At 46.4% G+C, this 19,653-nt stretch overlaps 1 protein-coding gene across 2 annotated transcripts in view; it reads right to left on the reverse strand.

Moving 5' to 3' along the window:
- IGSF3 (immunoglobulin superfamily member 3) overlaps positions 1-19,653 on the reverse strand; it is a 100,926-nt gene that overhangs the window by 59,362 nt on the left and 21,911 nt on the right. For both annotated transcript variants that reach the window (XM_071756376.1, XM_071756380.1), the window contains exon 2: positions 12,449-12,826. In XM_071756376.1, coding sequence (XP_071612477.1) covers positions 12,449-12,826 — 378 coding nt within the window. The remainder of the gene's footprint in view (positions 1-12,448; positions 12,827-19,653) is intronic.

Here is a 19,653-nt window from a genome sequence, read left to right on the forward strand (position 1 = left end):
ATCTTTGTGGCTGTAGTGTGCACCCGTGCTGTCTTTGAGCAGCTGCTCCTCTCAGGGCTGCCCTTCCAGCCAGCACCTGCAACCAGGTAGCTCCTCTGAAGCATGGTGTCTCCAAATGAACAGCTCATGGCTCTGGCAAGCCCACCACTCCACCTGCTTCCCCTTCTCTGTAGGTTAGCATTGCTGCACCATTACTCCCACTTTCAAGTCATAATGCCATCCTTCACACACGACCATCACCTGCAGTTTTGCAAGGAGTCCTACCCAAGGACAGGTGGCATCAGTACACCTGAGAGAGCTCAAAAGGTGACAACAGTCTGCCAGAGCACCTGTGGTCATCTATGGCATGATGATGGAATTCTTCAGCAGACAACACTCAAGTGCTTCACATTAATTAACCTGCTGCTTTGGGATCTCTTCCATGAAGCAGCACAATGACATAAAAACCCTGGTCTCTAAATCTTCTCTCCCTCAGTAAGTTCAGCATTACCAGTGACAGTCATGGAATGCTTTTGGTAAGGAAGAGCTTTATTACAATCCTGTTCTCTTGAACAGGTGGCTAACAATTAAGAACATCAGGGTGCATGAAAGTGAAGTGGTCACAGCACATCATGCCTAGGACAGAGGCATCCCTGTCTAGAAGACCCTTCCTGCTGTGACACACTTCCCCAAAGCAGGCATCCCTAGCTACAACATTTATTTGCAGAGCCCTAAGTAAAAAATTATAACTAGTACACAGTAAGAAATAAAGCCCCAAAGGGAGAAACATGTTGAAACAGTGTCAGAGAACCAGAGCAGGACAAAGCAGGGACACTGAAGGGCATCCAGCCCATTAGTACTAACCCAGCCAACGATGATCCCTTAAGGCAGAGGCTCATTCAGATTTTAAATGGGGAGCAAAGCAGCCCCACCTTTTGCCTCTGTAGGGCTAGAGGATAAAATCATGCTTCTCTCTGCATTCAAAAGTGCCTTTGTTCAGGCTCGCCCTATTAGCTCTGGCTTTGCTCTTTGTAGGGTCTCTAGAAACGTCTCTTGTTGATGGCAAGGGCATGTGGGGCAGCTAATCCCATCCCATCAGCATCCTCAGAAATACTCCAAGGACTGTGGATGCTGTCTGGGAGCAGGCAGCCAGAAGGCGGCTCTCTGTAAGGCAGCATGACTTCTGGATGTGTGCACACACATCCTGCCCTAGAGGCGTCCACCATCAATAAAACCTGCTGGAGAGAGGAAAAGGATAAAGAAAAAACCTGCATGTGGTTTGAAAGGAGACTTTTCTCCTACAGGCACAGCTTTCCCAATGCCAAGGCTTGCCACTGTTGTTGTTTTCTGAAGGCAGCACAAACCCCTGAAATTAGGGGTCACACATTGGTGTAAACTTGACTGAGAGCCATCCCACAAGGGCTAGGGAGGGTGCATGGGGCACCCCGCTACACCCTGGGCTCCTGGTGGCTGCAGCAGCACAGCATCTGGTACCCCCAGGGGGTAGATACATGGTTGATACAAGCCACCCTCTCCTCAGATGATGAGCCAGTGCTGCCTCAAGCACTCTCACATTTCTCACAGCTCTCCTTCCCATTATATCTCCTATTTATAAGCAGCTGTTTGGCAGTATTACTAATCAGTGCTGCATGTAATAATGTTACATTTCCCTCAACATTACTATTTTATCTTCTTTCCTCCCCACCTCCAGCTGCTGCTTTCCTTTCACCAGCCCCAGCCTGGAAAGTAATAATACACTTCTTCATGTTATTCAAGCTCTACTTCTCTTGATAATGTAAACAATTTACTTATAACCCATACAAAAAAACCAATAAAAAATTAAATACTCTTAAACCCACTTAAAATAAATACTTGCCTAAGGAGTATCAGCTGGAGACTGCTCTCCGACTTATAATAATCCCACTGCACCCAGGGAAATCCTCTTAAACCTATATCAGATAAAGATTGTAAAACTGTTATAGGGCTAAAATGACAGGACAGCCACAGAATCAAGATGGAAAATTTCTCCTCCCAGCTTCTCCCTAGCAAAGGGCAGCTCTCTCCTAGTCCAGGTCAGGTTTCTTGCTCAGCACGTAAAGCAAAACCCTGCATCAGCAGGAGTGAAGGGGAAAGGCCAGTCCTGTCAGGGCTTTAGGCTGGAGGAGGAGGGAGGATAGGCTGCTTTGGGACTGAAAGCCTGCCTACCAAAGTGTTGCTTTCTCATGTACCCTCATCACCAGGCAGCAGCAGCAGGGCAGAGACCCTCTGATGATTTAATCCTCCCCCCCCCCCCAGGATGCTCAATAGCAACATCTCTAAATTAGCAGATAAGGCAGTAAAACCAGAGGGGACCTACTTATGCTTCTGAGCCCTCCCAGAGTGGGGCAGTTGGAAGTAAAAACACCAGTAGGCTTTCAATTTTTGTGTTATCCTATCCAATAGGACATAAAGGATCCAACATATGGTTGATAATGCTGCTAGTGACTTTCAGGTTTGTTTTGCCACCAGACCTACTTGATCTCCAGGACAACTCAAGAAAAGCATCAGCATCAATGGCAGGAACAGCTGCCCCTGCCTCTCAGTGTAGCAGACTGACAAAACTGAGAGCAACCAAGTCTAAGGGGCTGGAACTAAAGAACAAATAAAGCCATTCTCTAGGGAAAATGAATTAAAAAAAAAAAAAAAAACCAACAAAAAAAGGGAGTGGGAGGAAGGAGTAAGCATAGCAAAAACCTCCCCAGGGAGGGAGCAGGAAAAATAGGCAACGTGGAACGTGAAATTTTTGCTGGTAATCGAGTAACAGGGCTGCTCCATTGCGAGATTTCTCAGAGCTGCAGCTGGCTGCAGCTACAGGGACCTTATTCCACTTTCAGAGTTCACTGAGCAATTGCTAAGGCAGGGGACGAGTGCCATATGTTACCAGCTGCGCTCACAGCCATCGCTTTCCCCATTTAATGCTGAGAGACTGTTTGCAGGCACAGAACCAGAGAAACCCGCACGCTTTGTGCCTCTTCCCTGCCACCCGGTCCTCTGGCAAAGCTGCCAGAAATGCCACCAGGCTATGCTGGCACGTCCAGGAGCAGGTCCCCGTGCCAAGGAGTTGCCAGGCTGTGCTGGCTGCTCAGCCCTGCTGGTACCCACCACAAGCAGAGATGAACAGGCAGAGGAGATGGTGCCGCTCAACCACTCTCCAGCAAGATGGTCAATATGGCCAGAGGCAGCCCCTGGAAACACACTGAGCACGCAGGAGGTAGACACCAGGCTCTGGCTAGCCCCCATTACAGACTGCTGGCTCCACCACCTGCTCACCTGACCCAGCCCAGCTCCTCCTGGATCTCCTTTTGTGCTCCTAATTTTTTTTTATCCTCTAGAGCTTGTATCGGTTGAGCATGTAGGGAAAAAGTCATCGTTTGGGTGAGAAGAAAAAAAAAAAAAAAAAAAAAAAGAGGTTGGGGGATGCCCAGAGCACACTGTTTCTAATGCTAGACAACCTCTTGCCTCCCATGTTTAGCAAGCAAGGCCTGATGTGAAAGAGCTCCCTCAAATGCTGAATTCACTTTCTTGGAAAGGATGGAGAGCCTGACATTTGATCCTAAGGTCCTGAGTAACCCACTTGTGGTAGAGCTGGCCTTCAAATGTACCAGGATCTCTGGCTGAAGATTTTTCTGTCCCAGTTCAAAACCTTTGCATCCTTTACCTCCTATCTGTATGTAATACCCAGATATTACCACAATGTATACAATCTGTACCACTAATTGATCTTCTCAGAGAGACAGACTGAGAGGTATCCTATAAACCAGTAGGGTATTTAAGATTACCAAATACCTCATTTTACCAAGAACTGGCAAAGCATATGAAAAGAGTTGGGAGGATAAGCAAAAGAGGCATGTGGTCTGAGCAGAGAGCAGCTTTTACAGCAACTCCTTTTCTAGGGTGGCAGAGAACCCCAAGCCTTGAAGCCTCCAGCCTCACTGACACTAAAGAGGCAAAGAGCAAGTGTCACAGTCCCATCAACCTGAGAGATGACCAGAGTGGAGGCAAGGATGACTGAAGCCAGCAAGAGAGCAGACTCAAGGACAAGAGTCAGCCTTCAGAAAAGAAGCTTTTTCAAGAAAGACTGCTTTAGCTTTCAAAGATCCTTTTAACTGACTGGTCTGATTTTACTATTCAGGCTCTGCGCTACACAGAAACCTACTCAAGCAAAAACAATGCAGCTCTTCAGGCTGAAGGCAAGCCAGTATTTGGGCTTCATGCCTCTCCCTTCTTGACAAGTAAGATATAAGAAAGTCTGGACATAAGAGGGCTCATTTTAAAGACCAGCCTAGACTCACAAGCAGAAGGCTGCGCAATTGCCTCAGGCTGTAATAATTTACATTTTTAGAAATCCGTTTTAGAATATGTTTTTTTCTTACAATGCATAGGTACAAACATACAGACACAAAAAAAGGACACATATTCTTACTGTAAACCTCCTCCACATACTAGCTATACTTTAAAAGGTACCTCTACCTCAAAAGGGACAATGTAGGAAAACCATGGAATAAAGTGATGTGCCCCAAATGTGTCTAATGTCAGTTTTTTAAAGAAACGGGTAGGTGGACAGCAGAAAAAAAAAAAAGTATTATTTCCACCGCTGAGAGCCCCCCCTGCAAAGCACATCATGCCACCGAGTTGCCTGCAGTTTGGAGGGAGAGGGTAGGAAGGCAACAAAGGAAAATCACCAACAACTAAGAAGGGAGAGCGTGGATACAATGAATTACACATTTTTTTTCAGGTATGGCATGCCTAAAATTGGTTCCATTTCTCCTGTGCAAATAGAGGTAGAAAAGGGATGTCATGCAATATAACAATGAAAAAAAAATCATGCTAGTAATTCCAGTGGGAAAGAATAGGAGACGGAGTACTACAACAAAACAGGAGTAAATAGAAGAGTTTAGTAGTAACACGTAGTAATGGGATGAGATAAAGATACACAAAATAATGATTGAACCTTGTCTAACAATGTGAAGACACACAGAGAGATTTCCATTATAATTTTTCAGTTATAGCCTGAATGGTATCTAGAAAAATTGTTTTAGAAAGCACAAGGAAGAACTAGCCCATACAATTTGTTGCCGGACTCTATATGACTAAAGCCAAGATTAAAAAAAAAAAAAGAAAAAAAGGCCAGGAAATGTAAACAGGTAATAAGGCCTTCCTCTTACCAGCATGAATTTTAAACCTAGATGGGCCATGGAGCCTCTGGATTGGCTTCACACATACCCATGCCACAGGAGGCTACAAGAAAACAGCTCCAGAGCTCCAGGCTGTGGGGTTGCCTGCACTGGGCACTGGGCACCTGCCTCCACCACCATGGCTTCTGCAAGGGCAAAACTGGGTGAGCTTAAACAGCTATGCTTTCAAGACATCAGACATGACTAAGCAGGACTGGAGATGAATCCTATTCAGCATCATTACCAGGCAGAGCTGAAATACAAGCTTTTGTTTCTAACTCCCGCTAATTGAGGAGCTCAAAGCACTTCACAATTACTTAACTTAGACTTTCTGAAAGGATTGTCTGCTATTATCCCTAATTTTACCAGCTGGAAAATGGTGAGGGAGATGGAGAGTGCCATCCCCAGTGACACAGTGAGCTGGCAGCATTTTGCAGGATAGGACCTGATGCCTGCAGCCCCCCACTGCTCTGCAGCATAAGAAACCGGGTACTATTGTTTTGCTGGTGCAAGCACCATGGATGAGCTCATAGGAACTGCCAGAGGTAACAACATTTACCCCTCCTCATCCATCCCTCCCTCCCCCATTAACAGACAAACACTCCCTTCCCATCCATACCAGGAACAGAGGTCAGATTCTTTTCAAGGCTACTACAGAGAGATTTGGGCATGTAAAGGAGGACAGAACAAAATACCCTGTGTCTAGCTGCAAAGGACCACCTAGGAGAAGGTGGGAATGTCTCCGTTTTTTCCTTTTTTTAAATGTCAGCTAAAAGGGAAATTTGAAAGTGAAGGACGTATTACTCCTCTGGGGAGCTAATTACTGCAACAAGCACAGCCTGAACAGGCAAAGATGAATGTAAATCACAAAACAGAAATTTCAACAACAATCCCAGAACTCACTTTATTTAACTGACGACATGGCCAAATAAAACATATACATACTTTATGGAGGCAAGAAAGCCACTCAGATGGGCTCAGAGAGATTAAGGTATCTGAGCTCAGAATCTCCAAAGTCTGCCTTCTTACGCCAGAGTAGGCAAATAGAGATGATCTCCTGCAACCTCTCTAAAGAAATAAGACATGTAAGAAATAAGAAACACAAAAAATATACCAGAAAAAAGAGTTTGGGCAGGTATAATAGGTCTTTACTTTTCTCACCTAGTTGAGATCACCAGCGTTATGCCATTACTTAGTACTGACGTGACCACCATATACCATGTGACACCTTTTGTTAAGCACACTTACTCCCTCCAAAATGGTTCCTAGCAGTGGTTCCTACTGCACAGCAGCCAAATGGTTCCTCATGGGATCACTGGACAATTCAGGAACCTTGAAGAGACTGCAATGCAACTACAGGGTCAAACAGGGTCAGATATAAGGTCAGACCAGCCTAATCAGAGCTTGATCCTGTTGGGTCTTGAAAACCTCCAGAGATGGAGCCTGCGCAACCTCTCGGGGCAGCCTGAACTGCTCTGGTTTTGATTTTTCCCTGTTGTCGCTGATCTGCAAAAAGCCTCGCCTCCCCAGGACACAAGCTGTTTTCTCATGTATAGCAATACATTCCCTTGTCTCTCAGAAGAAGAGGAAAAAAAAAAAAAAAAGAGGAAAAGGCAGCACAGAAAGAAGAATCCTCAAAGACTTCTACAACAAATGGTAGAGTCTTGTTAGCAAGGTTGCCACCTCTCTCTTCAACACCTCCCTCAAACAAAGCCACCTTCAGCTCAGGTGATGGCTGGAATAAACAAGCAACCACTGAGGCCCACTTCTGAGCAGAAGTGACCTCTTTTTCTTCGAGTCCCCTAAGGTTTCCAGGAGCAGACTGTGCTTTCCTGAAACTGTGACATGACTTTTTCCTCCTGAAACTGTGACATGACTTTTTCCCTCTGTTTTGCACGTGGACACATCACATGTAACAGTAATTGATGAAGGGAAGCTTCTGGCAATAAGCAGCAGCAGCTAGTAAGGGCTAATAGAAGTTCAGTTATTTTCTTTTTTTTGCCTGCTACATGCCCTTTAGCTCTCCAGAGAGACATTACGAAGGTTTTTTGTTGCAAGTTCAACAAAAGAGACCTGCTTTCTTCTCTTGAATGCTTGTCTGAGATACGTGCAGATCTTTCCTTTCCAGTGCTAAATGTTCAGCCTCCATAAATCTTTCTTCCACCTCCCGTGTCACCAAAGCTTCTCAAGATACATCCTTCCCATCTCAGTCATGCACTTGCAGCTGGCCACACAGGTTTATGCCAGAGTTCAAGGGCACACAGGACCTCTGGAAAAAACACTCCTAGAGGCATGGCCAAAGTACCCGTGGACTGAGTTCCAGTCTGCAGAGAGCAGCTCAGCACTTGGAGATGAGAGCCCACCAAGCACATCTGCAGCCAACAGTGACATCATGCAGAGAGGCAGCTGGCTCTTCATCCCACCAGTGCCTTTGCCCTGGACTACTCCCAAGCCTGGCACGATGCTGAAACTTCACCACCATGCAACTGCCAGCCCAAAAAAATGCACCCAGACCCTGGGAGCTTTCACAGCCAGGCAGGCTCCAGGCAAACAGGGCAGAGATCAAGGCATCAGCCAACCTGGGTTGGGGGGGAAACTAGTGAGAAACAGAAGAAAGCAGAAGTGTGGTTGGACTGAAAGGGTGGACAGGGAAGCCACTGAAGAGCACCCAGCTAGTGTGAATCCTTGCTGCTCCCATTTCACTTAAGTCTGTTAGGAAGAAGATGCCAGTGACCATCCCTGCAGGCACCACCAGCTCCAAAGAAGCTCCTCTAGGAGCTCTAGACACAGCTCTAGACAGCTGTGTCCCAGTGCTGCTTGTTACTCAGGTCTGCACTGAAACTGCTTCTTCCCACTCTGCGGTACCATGGAGGCTGTGGTCTCCCCTCTTGTCCAAACCCCTTTCATGTTTTTGCTTTAACTTGTTTAGGATTGATGCAGCACAGCTGCTTCCCCCCAAAATAAAGAAGTACATGAGCTGCCACCTCCTCAGGTACTTTGAAACCTTTCCTGCTGCTCTGTTACTACCTGTTTAACAAAAATGTCAAAGCTTGATTTCTTCCCTCAAACCATTTAACTGTGAAAAAGAGCTCAAAGCTTTTGGGAGAACAGATAAAAAAACACCGAGATGAAAGTTTGAGGCTCCTGAAGAGGTTGAGCCTGGGCCTCTTTGCTGTTATCTAAGTAAAGGTCCAGGCACACAACTCGTTGCAGAGACATAGTGGAGTAAAAATTTGCAGTGACTCACACACTCTGAAGTAAATGCCATGTGCTTACTTACACCCCCCACAGCAAAAACACAAGTTTATTTAGCCATCAACATAAGATGAAAAGCACAAACAATCTCAGATTGCACAGCACCCCTACAGCTTCACCACCTAAATTACTGTACAGAAACCTCTTCAGCCCATTATTTCAAGAGTTATTAAGACAAAGAATAACCTCAATGACAATCTGGAAAATACTGCTGTCTTGCCAGTGGTGAGACTATGTTACTGGGAAGCTGTTTTCCTTCACCTGCAAATCTTTTGCTGTCCCTAACTTCTTCAAAAAGTGAAGGGGCAGCTCATGTACTTCTCACATCCAGCAACAAGCAAGCCAGGATCCTAATACAATTACCAGTCAGATTCCCCCCTTTTAGTCAAACTTTGTAACTGACTTCTTCAGAATGCCCAAGTGTCTTCCCAATTCAACCACAAAGACAAGATTTTCATCAGTTCTGCAGAAGTGCTGTGGGGGAAGTTTCCAAAAACAGCCAAAATCTTCAGCCACCACTGGAAGAATTAATTTCATTCAACACCATCTGCTTAGCCCAAGTCTAACATCGAGGCTCTCTGTTTAGTCAAATTAGAGAAGGATGCACTTAATTTAAACAATGGGTTGCTCTCCAGATTTGTCTCACTCTGTCCTCTGATGGCAGATACTGCCTCAACAACTACCTTAGGCAATGTGCCTGGTGTTAGATGAGTGGGAGGCCACTTCGTGAAATCTTCTAAAAATCTCTTACCACCACCCTCAGTAGAAGAGCATGAACTAGCCTCAGCAGTTTCATGACAGCCTCAGGGAACTGAACTCAGAAGGCAAACAATGGAGCTGCAGACTTTGTACATGGGCTAATCCTTTCTCATAAATCAATCACAAGGCCACAGTTCCACAACATCCTGAAGAGATGCACCCATTTTTTTTGCCATCACCCTAAGCATCCACAACTCAGTCTGAAATGTCCCAATTTCTTCCTCCTAATGTATCTCAGTTTTTCCTCACTTGTTCTTCCCAGTGATTCCCTCAATAAGAGACGACAAGAGGAGTAGCAAGATATAGAGAGACTTATTTTTGAAACAACTGAAGTAAATTCAAGACTGGTGAAAAGAGGTTACGCCTTGATACACATTTGGCCATGGCAAAAGGCCCTTGAACCAAGTCACTGGCCTCATTCCTAGCTTCAGTGAGATTAGCACTTCCACTGCATGCCTGAATTCAAATAGGAGTTCCACTAAGTGCCTGGGGAGCACTTCTTAATCCAGACCATCAGAGACATCAGATCCTCAGAGTGCTGCTAGACCCTGGCCAAACTCTTGATGAAAGAAAAGGAACCTTGAGTGCAGACATTAAAAATGGGAGAGGGACAACCAACCATGCTTGTTATTTGTGAGGTAGACAGCAGTGTACTTTCAAGGCCAACCTGCACATCTCTGAAGCTGACAGGGCTAGGATTTAGCAGTTGCAGAGCCCTGGATATGCAGCCCTTAATGCTGCTCAGAGAGCAGCAGTAAAGACACCTCCTAACTGCTCTGCTTGCAAGCTGAGATGTTCTGGTGCAGACAGCATCCCTCTGTGTTACTGCAGCAGTGTCCCATTCAGATCTCCCAAAACTCCCAGTTTCCTCATTACAGGGCTGCAGCCCCTGGGCGAAAAGAAAGTCTTCCTTCAGCTCTTCCCTCAAACTATGGGACACAACAACTCAAAGCTCTCAGAGCATCAACTCTAAAATCAACTGCTAAAAAAAACTGCTCCAAACCCCACCTGTTTCACACACAAACAGAAAGAACTGAGATTCTGACAAACTTGCCACCCTCCAAGGCTTTGCTGCTGTCAGAAAAGAGCTGCTCAATTAATCAGTCAATTAAAAATTCACAAATGGGTTAAGAAAAACAAAAAGTTTGGTTCTACTGAGAAAATAAGAATAATAACTCCCACTTAGCTCTTGTATACTTCTTCTTGCTTATTGTCTGCAGCAACAAAAATAGCCTGCAACCCCCACGACCTAGAGCAGAAAGCTACAATGACAGGGAAAATAAAAGGCATATGCTCTGCTGAGCCTTCCAGAGAAGAGCCCATTTCCCTAGCAGAATTTCAAGGTCCAACAGGGCTGAAGTCAGCACTGGTTCATAAAAAAGGAGCCAGAGGGGAGACTCTGAGTGCTTGTCTTCTACAGGTGATTGCAGGGGGCACTCTGGAAAATTAAGTTTATGTCAGATTTTGGTTAAACCAATGAAAACACCTAAGCAGATAGAACTATTCAAAGCGCAAGTGACCTTAAGTCACTCCTGAAGTGAATTTTCGGAAATTAATTCAACTAAACCAAATTCTGAGCACAAGCATCCATGACGAGGCATAATGTGATTTAACTAATCCACTAAAAGTTACTTGAGATCAATTTTCTTTAGCATCCCCAACATCCATAAGCCCCGAAACCAACATCCTCAAAGTAATACTCATGGTTGTCTGTGGAGTCCCAAATCTTATGTGCCTTGTACCTGTGGCAAGGGTAGGATACAGCAAAAGCATACCAAGCCAGCAAACCCTGTGCTGGCCACTAAAGCAGCCACTGAGCTATGGTTAAAACCAGGAGGCCACTGGCTCCCCACATTCTGTGATTCCACCGGGGTGCAGATCCTTGGCAGAGCAACCCAGCTGCAGTCTCTGACTGCTGCAACCCCACCCTGCCTCCAGGCACGTTTTTTTCACCGGGTGCTGATTTTCAATAGGCTTCACTCCCTGAGGTGACTTTACAGCAGCAGTGCTGACTCAAGTCTTGTTTAAACTAAAGGAGGAACTGCAAACCTGGATGCCCGAAGTAAATCACAGAACTACAAAAAAAAACCAAACCGAAACCAAACCTCAACATAGAAAGGAAGTTTATGCCTCTCAACTGCTCATGGACATCAGATGGGAAAGCAGGCACCTAAATAAGCACCTTAAACCAGGCCATGTGAGAATGGCTGGGCTGGCACCTCTGGAGGGACGGAGCCAAGGCACACTATCTGAAGGCAAGAAGCACAACCCAAAGTAGGGCTATTGTAATTGATATTCACACCTTGGCTCCTTTCACAATGGGTTTCCTGTGTCAACACAACCTGAACCAGCAATACTCTAAGCGGCCAGCACCCTGGGGAAAATGCTGAAGTGGTTTCCAAACCAGAGACCTGCAGACTGACCAACTTCCCCTGAGGAAAGCAAACCTGCTGTCTGTGGGCTCAAATTCGCTAAAGGGGTGTCTCTGCTGCAGAGGAGCTCTACTAGGAGTCCTTCAGTCAAAGAGCTGGATGGAACCTATCTGACTTATGTTAGATGAGTTAGAGAGTACAAATCCAATCCCACTTTGAGATACAGACAACAAGCTGAAGCTAGAAAAGGTCAAATCAGCTAGCCAGAGAGGTGATGCGGAAACACTCTGAACTTTAAAGGACCTATTTTTGATTTTTCTAACATTGACAAAAAATCCAAGCCCAAGCCTACTCCCCCATATTCATTTACAGACAGCTCAATTTGATCGGTCTGCTGGTGTCAGGACACATTGAGCACTGCCCTCTGTTAATAGCCTGAAGATGACCACCTCTCCTATATCCTTCATGTGCTGCTCATTATCGTTCCTCTCTTCCCTGCTCTGCTATTTCACCACCTTTGGCACACAGCTCTTTCCTCCACAGCTTCTGCAATCTGGAGAAACTTCCTTATTCGTCTCTGTCTCTGCGTAAATTATTTCCATATCCCTCGTGCTTTCAGCCATGGCTTCAAACATTTCTCTCCCTGGCATCTCTTCTTTATAAGGGCCTTATTAGAGAAATCTTGGTATCTCCTGTGTCCCTATACGGTGATTTCCTGCAATTCACACCACTCTACCACCTGCTCTACGCTCCTATTCACCCCCATGGGCATCTCTCCTGACAGCTCATGGGGACTACATTGCACATGGGGGGGTTCATGGCTGGGAGACACCCCGCTGCCCCAGCCACGCCGTCAGCAGCACAGCTTACCCACGAGGTTCATCTTGGCGCTGTAACTCCCAAAGTACCTCTCGTCGGTGTTGGGCGTGTGGCACTCGTACTCCCCGGCATCCCGGTCCTGCAGCTCCGTGATGTGCAGCAGGACGGCGTCTCCCTGGACCCGCTCCACGTAGATCCCCCGGCTGCGCACCCGCTGGGTGTAGATGGCGTAGGGGAAGGAGGGATCGACGGTGCTGACGATCTGCACCTCCCGCTCTGGGGCTGAGGGCAGGTAGATGGACCACTGGAAGTTCTGCTCTGACGGGCCCTGGTAGCCGCTCACCTTGCACCACAGTGTGATGTGGGACCCCTCTGTGCGGTACAGGGGCCCTTCCTGCACTGTCACTTGCCGCTGGGCCAAGGCCATGCCTGCAGGAGGAGAGAAGCACAGAGTTACTTCTTGGTACACAGCCCCTACACCTCCCCCGAGATGTTCCAGTCCTACCCTGTCCATGACTGCATTTAGCAAGGTAAGCCCTCGCAACCCATTTTAAAACTGGCACAGCACTCCCCCAGATGCACTGCAACTTTCCTGCCAATTCAAGGAAACTGTTTTTTTAAAATGTAGATAAAGGTGGTGTTGAGATAACAGAAACCCTTTCTTAGGTAGTGATAAGAATCCAGGCATGAAAAGGTACCATGCTGCATGCTAACAAACCAGCAATTCAAGCTGACAAGGCTTTGTTTTCAGTGCTACCCTTATTTTCCAAACCCATCACCCTCTGATCCCAGGCACAGTTTCTGCCGGAGGGCACTGGGAGGTGGCAGGTGGCCACTCTACAGCACCCTGGTGCCACTGGTGGGGCTCCCTGGTTTGGCAGCAACTCCCTCTTGCCCTGGCAAAGCCCAACCGTGACAGCCACCCATTAGAAGAGAGGCCCAGGAGGCTATGCTCTCTCCTTGGGTTTCAAGGCTGGAGGCTTAGCAAATACAAAATCCCATTCCTTTTCCCAAACCCGGCACACCTTTCTTCAAACACTGTTACGCATACAAAGGCACATGGGGAAACACCACGTTTCCAGCCCTGCCTTTTCAAGTCTGTTTGAAGGGAGTTTATTTAGAGTACATAACAAAAACAATTAAAGTTAATGGAGGGAGTGGGCCTATTACACCAAGACTTACTGCCCCTGGCTGCTGGAACTCGAGACCCAGTACAGTGTGTTGTACACAGGCAAACTCATGCAGCACGGAACAAAGATGATCCCACAGCACGGCGACGGCGATCTGCGGTATTTTTTACACAGATTATGGATGGATGGCCCTTGGGCTCATGGCACATTACCAGCACAGTCCTCCAGGGGCCAGATAAATTACAGCAATCTATCTTGTTTGTTGCTACATCAAAGGCTCGAGGTCTGGAGACCACGGTGGGTGTTCATCGGTTATTGAGTTACCAGCAGCATGCGCACATGGCGAGGCCAATCACCCCGGCTTCTGCGACTGCTTGCTTCCCATCATAAAACAGCAATAAGCCGATTTAAAGTGGGTCCTGCATAATCATGTTTGCAAATTTCATCCTCTGTGTGCATGTGCACGTTGGGGGGCTTTTCCCCCCATCCTCTCTAATTTTTGATGGCAGTGTTCAAGCCCGGAGAAGAATTTCGCCTTTCATAAACAAGCAGCTTGCAGGTGGAAGACACAGCGTGGCATCTGGGGATTACTGACTCAATTCTGCCCTCTGGACATGGATGTCCAGATAAAAAGTCTTCTCTACGGCCAGCCTGGACCAGAGCCAGGAAAGATGGTTCTTACCAGCTTAAAACAAATTGTGAAAAATGGGTTCAGCACATCCATCAGGCCATGCAGCTGAACAGATGGAGTGCAATTCAAACTATTAACTTGGGCTCAGCTCACTGCAGCTCCAAATTACATTTCTTTTCACTCTTTATAAAATAATGTGATTTAAGGAGAGGATAGGGAAAGTTAGCCCGTTCAAAATGAACAGGTAGAGGAACAACAGAGGCAAACATTCCCCCGCTGTTTGCTGTATTAATCTCTTCAAAGACACCAATAGAGACAACTAACACATCTAAGGTGTAGACAGCCTCTTCTCACCCCATAAAGGCCAAAGGCCAAAGTAAATTACACAGTCTTTGAGGTGAACTGCTTTTAAAGCAGCAAGAAGGGTAAGATCTTTATTGTACACCTAAAGACATCTCACAATACAATTTTTGTACATGCATGTAGCCTTGCAACAGCATATGGCTACCCTGCATGCAGAGACACAATTAAAACTGCACCACAAGGTGAACAGGCAGCAGCAGGGAATAAAGTTGGACACACAGCACTCATTCAGGTATTTCTCAGCTAAGTGCGTGACTTCGTTTTACAGGCTTTTAATGCAGTGCTGTTCTTTTTAATGTAGGAATTCTCTGAGGAATTTTCCAACATCATTTCATAAGACACATGTACTGGCCCTTCCAGAGCTTGCGGGCAAGATCACAGTCTAAAGGAACCACAGCACAGCTCCGTGCCATGATGAGCACAGCCTTTCAGTACATGTAAAACCCCACTGCTCTCATGGACAGCACTAATGTGGGCTTCCTCCATCCCTTGCCATTGTTTTTGGGGACCTTGCCTGCGTCCCTAAAGTATGGAGTCCTGCTCCAGGTTCAGAAGAGGCCCACTTTCTACATTCCTCCTCTCTTATTCCATCGTGCATAGGGTACTGATCCAGCCTAAAGTAAGAGAGGGTGGAACTGAAGAATTCCCTGCTTCCTGGTCTGTCTCCAGGAGCTCAAACACCTGAAGGACAGGAGAAGCCAGTGCAGGAAAAGCCTTGCCCAGCTCCAGCATGGAACGAAGATAAAACAGTCAGGGTTTTGCTGCAAGGCTCAGGAGTTGGTTGAACAGGGTGGGTCTCCAAAGGGGTAGGGAGTGGCACATCTCTGTGTTCTTCCCTAAGCTGGCTGCAAATTCCTGCTCCAACACCAATGGGAACAAATGCTTTTCAACACTTAAAAAACCCTGTACAGCAAAAGCAGAGATTCTTCTTCAATTAATCATTTTAAATGAGAAAGGAAAGGAGAAAAACAAGTAGCCTGAGATAATCATCCACAACTGCAAGTTATCTCCTTAAATGGTTAACCTTTTTGCACAGTGAAGGGTGTTTGGCAGTTTCCAAGCTCTGAGAATTGCTGTATCCACAAATATGCAGTATCAAGAAAAGAACTGCATTTCTCAGCGAGCAAGCTTTCTGATTAACAAAAATAATGTGCCTGAGATCCCATTTTAAACTCTTATCTTCTCCTCTCGAAGTGAGAGAAGAGCTCACTGGAGGAGGAGCCGTGTGCTCCACACCTCCCCTAGGACGCCCAGGAGACAGTTATGGTGGCATTTGGCTGGTACTTCACTGGCACAGCTGGCTTTTAATTGCAAATCTAATATAATTTACTGACAATGCAACTGCTGATATGGAGAAGGTAGAGAGCCAAGAGCTACTTTAAAATTAATATGAAATTATAGGTTTGTGCATCTGATTTTTTTTTTTTTTTTTTTTTCCAAAAGGCATTAATCCCCCAGAATAAGGAAGAGGCATTTCCTGATCCTTACACCCTACAGATGAGGGCTATTGTTGCTGGCCTTTTGAGCTAAGACCAAACCAAACAACAGCCAGGCAGCTCTCAACACTTGTGCTGGCTTACCCATCTCCCAGGCCCCATCTGGGAGACAGGAGGTGCATGAGGGATAGAGGAGGAGGCAACAGCAAGTGGGGATGGTACAGCTGGGCAATCAGACTCAAGGTCACACAGCAAGGGGATTGTGTGGGACCCAGGCACCAGTGGACGCTGGTCCCTGTGTACCCCCTATGCCAGCCTGCCCAGCGGGCTCCAAGGTCATGGCCAATGTCATGCAAAACAGCTCTGAAGTCAGGTGAAAGGCAACAGAGAAACGCAATGTCAGTCACTCGGCCATTGGCGTCTCCCTTGTCAGATCACTCAATTCAATGCCTCTCCATTCAATCTACAGACAAGAAAGCATCAAGCATCCTTGCCAGCCAAGCATCTGATCCAAAAGCACTGCAGGTCAGTGTATGAGTACACTTTGCCTATTGAACATCTCCACCCTTCCAACAACATTTGCTGACTACAACAAGATCTGAACTTCCCATGGGGAGATATGCAGAACTCAGGAGAACTTGGGCTTTCCAGAGATGACTGGTCATTCCAGGTGCCTGATCTGAAATACTCTGAAACACAGAATAGTTGTGGTTGGAAAGGACCTCTGAGATCACTGAGTCTAACCATACACACATGACAAGCCAAAAAATCAACCACCCAACAATCTCAGTTACTAGAGCAAGCCATTAAGTACTTCATCTACACATTTATTAAATACCTCCAGGGATGGTGACTCAACCACTTCCCTGAGCAGGCTGTTCCAGTGTCTGACCACTCTTTCAGTAAAGAAATTCTTCCTAGTATCTAATCTAAACCACCTCTACTGCAACTTCAGACCAAATCCTCTGGTCCTGTCATTGTTCACTTGGGAGAAGATGCCAACACATCCTTATAACCTGCTTTCAGGTAGCTATAGAGGGCAATGAGGTCTCCCCTCAGCCTCCTCTTCTCCAAACTAAACATGCCCAATCCCCTCAGCCACTCCTCATTCTCTAGGCCCTTCACCAGCTTGGTAGCTCTCCTCTGGACACATTCCAGCAGCTCAGTGTCCTTCCTGTAGTGAGACACCCAGAAATTCACATAGTACTTGAGGTGCAGCCTCACCAGTGCTGAGTATGGGGTCACAATCACTTCCCTACTCCAGCTGGACACACTATTCCTGATACAAGCCAGCATACTGTTTGCCTCCTTGGCCACCTGGGCACACTGGTGCCTCTGTTGAGCTGGCTGTCAACCAGGTCCTTTTCTGCTGAGGAGCTTTTCAGCCACTCCTCCCCAAGCCTGTAGTGTTGCCTGAAATGCAGGACCCAGCACATGGCCTTACTGAACCTCAAACAATTGTCCTTGGCCTATCAATCCAGCCTATTGATCCAGTCCCTCTGTAGAACCTTCGTAACCTCAAGCAGATCAGCACTCCCACCCAATTTAGTGTCATCTGCAAACTTACTGAGGATGCATTCAATCCCACTGTCCAGATCATTGATAAAGACAATAAACAAGACTGGCCCCAAAACTAAGCCCAGAGAGACACCACTGATGACTGGTCACCAACTAGATGTGACCCCATTAATCACAACTCCACCCCATTTCAGAAAGTGCCAAACACTTACTCTTTGGGAAAGGAAGTGGACCTTTGGGTCCCTTTCAGAAGAACAAGCGTGGAAAATTTTATCTGAGAACACTGATTCAAGGCTTATTGCAAGGGATAGGTGAGTGTAATGAAAGAAAGGATGGATGTGCACAGAGAAATTCTGCCATCGCACTGACATGCCAAAATAATAAATAAAACTTATGGATGGAATGACCGAGAATCTCTTCCACAAAAACTCCCTCCATCTCTGAGAGTAAGTTATGCCTGCACCACACCCAAAGGTACCACAGAAGTTTCAGCAAGGTAGTACAGATATTCTTAATTACTGTCACTAGAACTTTAATCTAAAATAGAAACTTGAGTTCTTAGAAGGGAGCATTATCCTGGGCCTCTTATCATTAGAGAGCAATTAAGAAAAAAAATTCTTTGTATTTCCTGCATCTTCCAGAAGCACAGGACTGAGAGTGCTGAACACCAAATGTATTGCATAGCTTGAGGGGATGTTTCTACCCCTACAGCTTTACAGCACTTATCCTTTACTTAAGAGGCTCTAAAGCAGTAGTTGTCAATAAGTGATCATACTAATCCTAAATTTCCTTTAAAAATTACTTTGTGTCTTCGGCTACAATTACTAGACAGAAAACATTTCCAAAGATATCCCTCTATTGTCCTCTCCCTGCCCCTTGCACAAGTACACAGAGCACACATCTGAGGTTTTCTTTTGTTGCTATCGTATGTTCAATTTTCAAGTGCTTCTGAAAACGTGTCAGAGAAGACCAACAGCAATTATAAACATGAGGGAATGGCTTCTACATAAAATAATGGTGAAGGTGAGGACTCTGTCCTGGAAAAAAGATTACTTGAAGAGCATCTGGTAAAGGTCTACACAAATACACATGCCATGGAGAGGGTAGTCAAGAACTAACAATCTCTTCCAGTTTAAAAACCAAAGGCTGTCAACCAAAACTGGTCAGATCCAGTTTTATGACAACTGAGGCAGTTCTTGCAGCTGCATATAGCAGACCTGGGGACATTCTTGCCACGGTTTGCTGTGGATATGAAAAGTCTACATGGGTTGAAATATGGGTGGGACAAATACTTGAAAGAGTACTACCAAACAGGTAGCTCACATCAAGCTCAGGAGGCTCCCAAAACAAGGTACAACTACACAGATACTGGCTAACAGCTTTATGAGATGTGATAGTGACCTAGGTGGAAGATCCTTCCTCTGAATTGGTACAGCTGTCCTCAGGCCCCTTCACAACATGTGCCACTGCAGGCTACACTCTTCAGCCAGGTCACATCTGGTATGCAGACCAGTGGCTACACTACAACACAAGCTAAAAAAGGCATCCTTACAGCTTTTTCCCTGGAAGTGTGGCCATCTCTGTTCTGAACATGGCCAACAGAACCTATTCCCCCCAGATACCCACAGATTTGAAGAGGGAGCCTGAGCCCAAGTGCAGGGGAAGGAAGAGAAGCCTAAATCCTATTTGGCTACAATAAAGTACCATCTGCAGTAGACCATAGGACCTGGCAGAAGGTCCCTCATAATGAAAACAATTCAGACACAAGTGCTAAAGAGCAGTAATGCTGAAGGGCCTGCTTCCTCACTGGAAGGCACACACAACCCAGGAGCAGGTGCCAGCTCCAAGTGCACCACAGGACATGGCAACCCCTGCCCTCCTGTAGGGCTGAGGCTCGCTCAGGCGAGAGCGGTGCGGGGGCCTGGGGTTGCCACCTGGCTGGGCCCTGCTCTCCAAACTATGGCACAGCGTGGTTTGAGGCAAGGCAAGTGCCAGCAGACTCTTCCTCTGGTTGCATTTGGCATCTGCTGCCTGGCCCAAAGCTACAGGAGGCAGCGGGCATACCTGCATCCTGGCTCTGATAGCAGGGTGAGGAAAGGATGCTGTGCCCGCAAGAAGAAAACTGTGTTTTCATCCAGTCCAAGAGTGGTGTTGCTTTATTGGCCAGTGTTGTTAATG

Source organism: Heliangelus exortis, chromosome 1 (assembly GCF_036169615.1).
Source record: "Heliangelus exortis chromosome 1, bHelExo1.hap1, whole genome shotgun sequence".
Lineage (NCBI taxonomy): Eukaryota > Metazoa > Chordata > Aves > Apodiformes > Trochilidae > Heliangelus > Heliangelus exortis.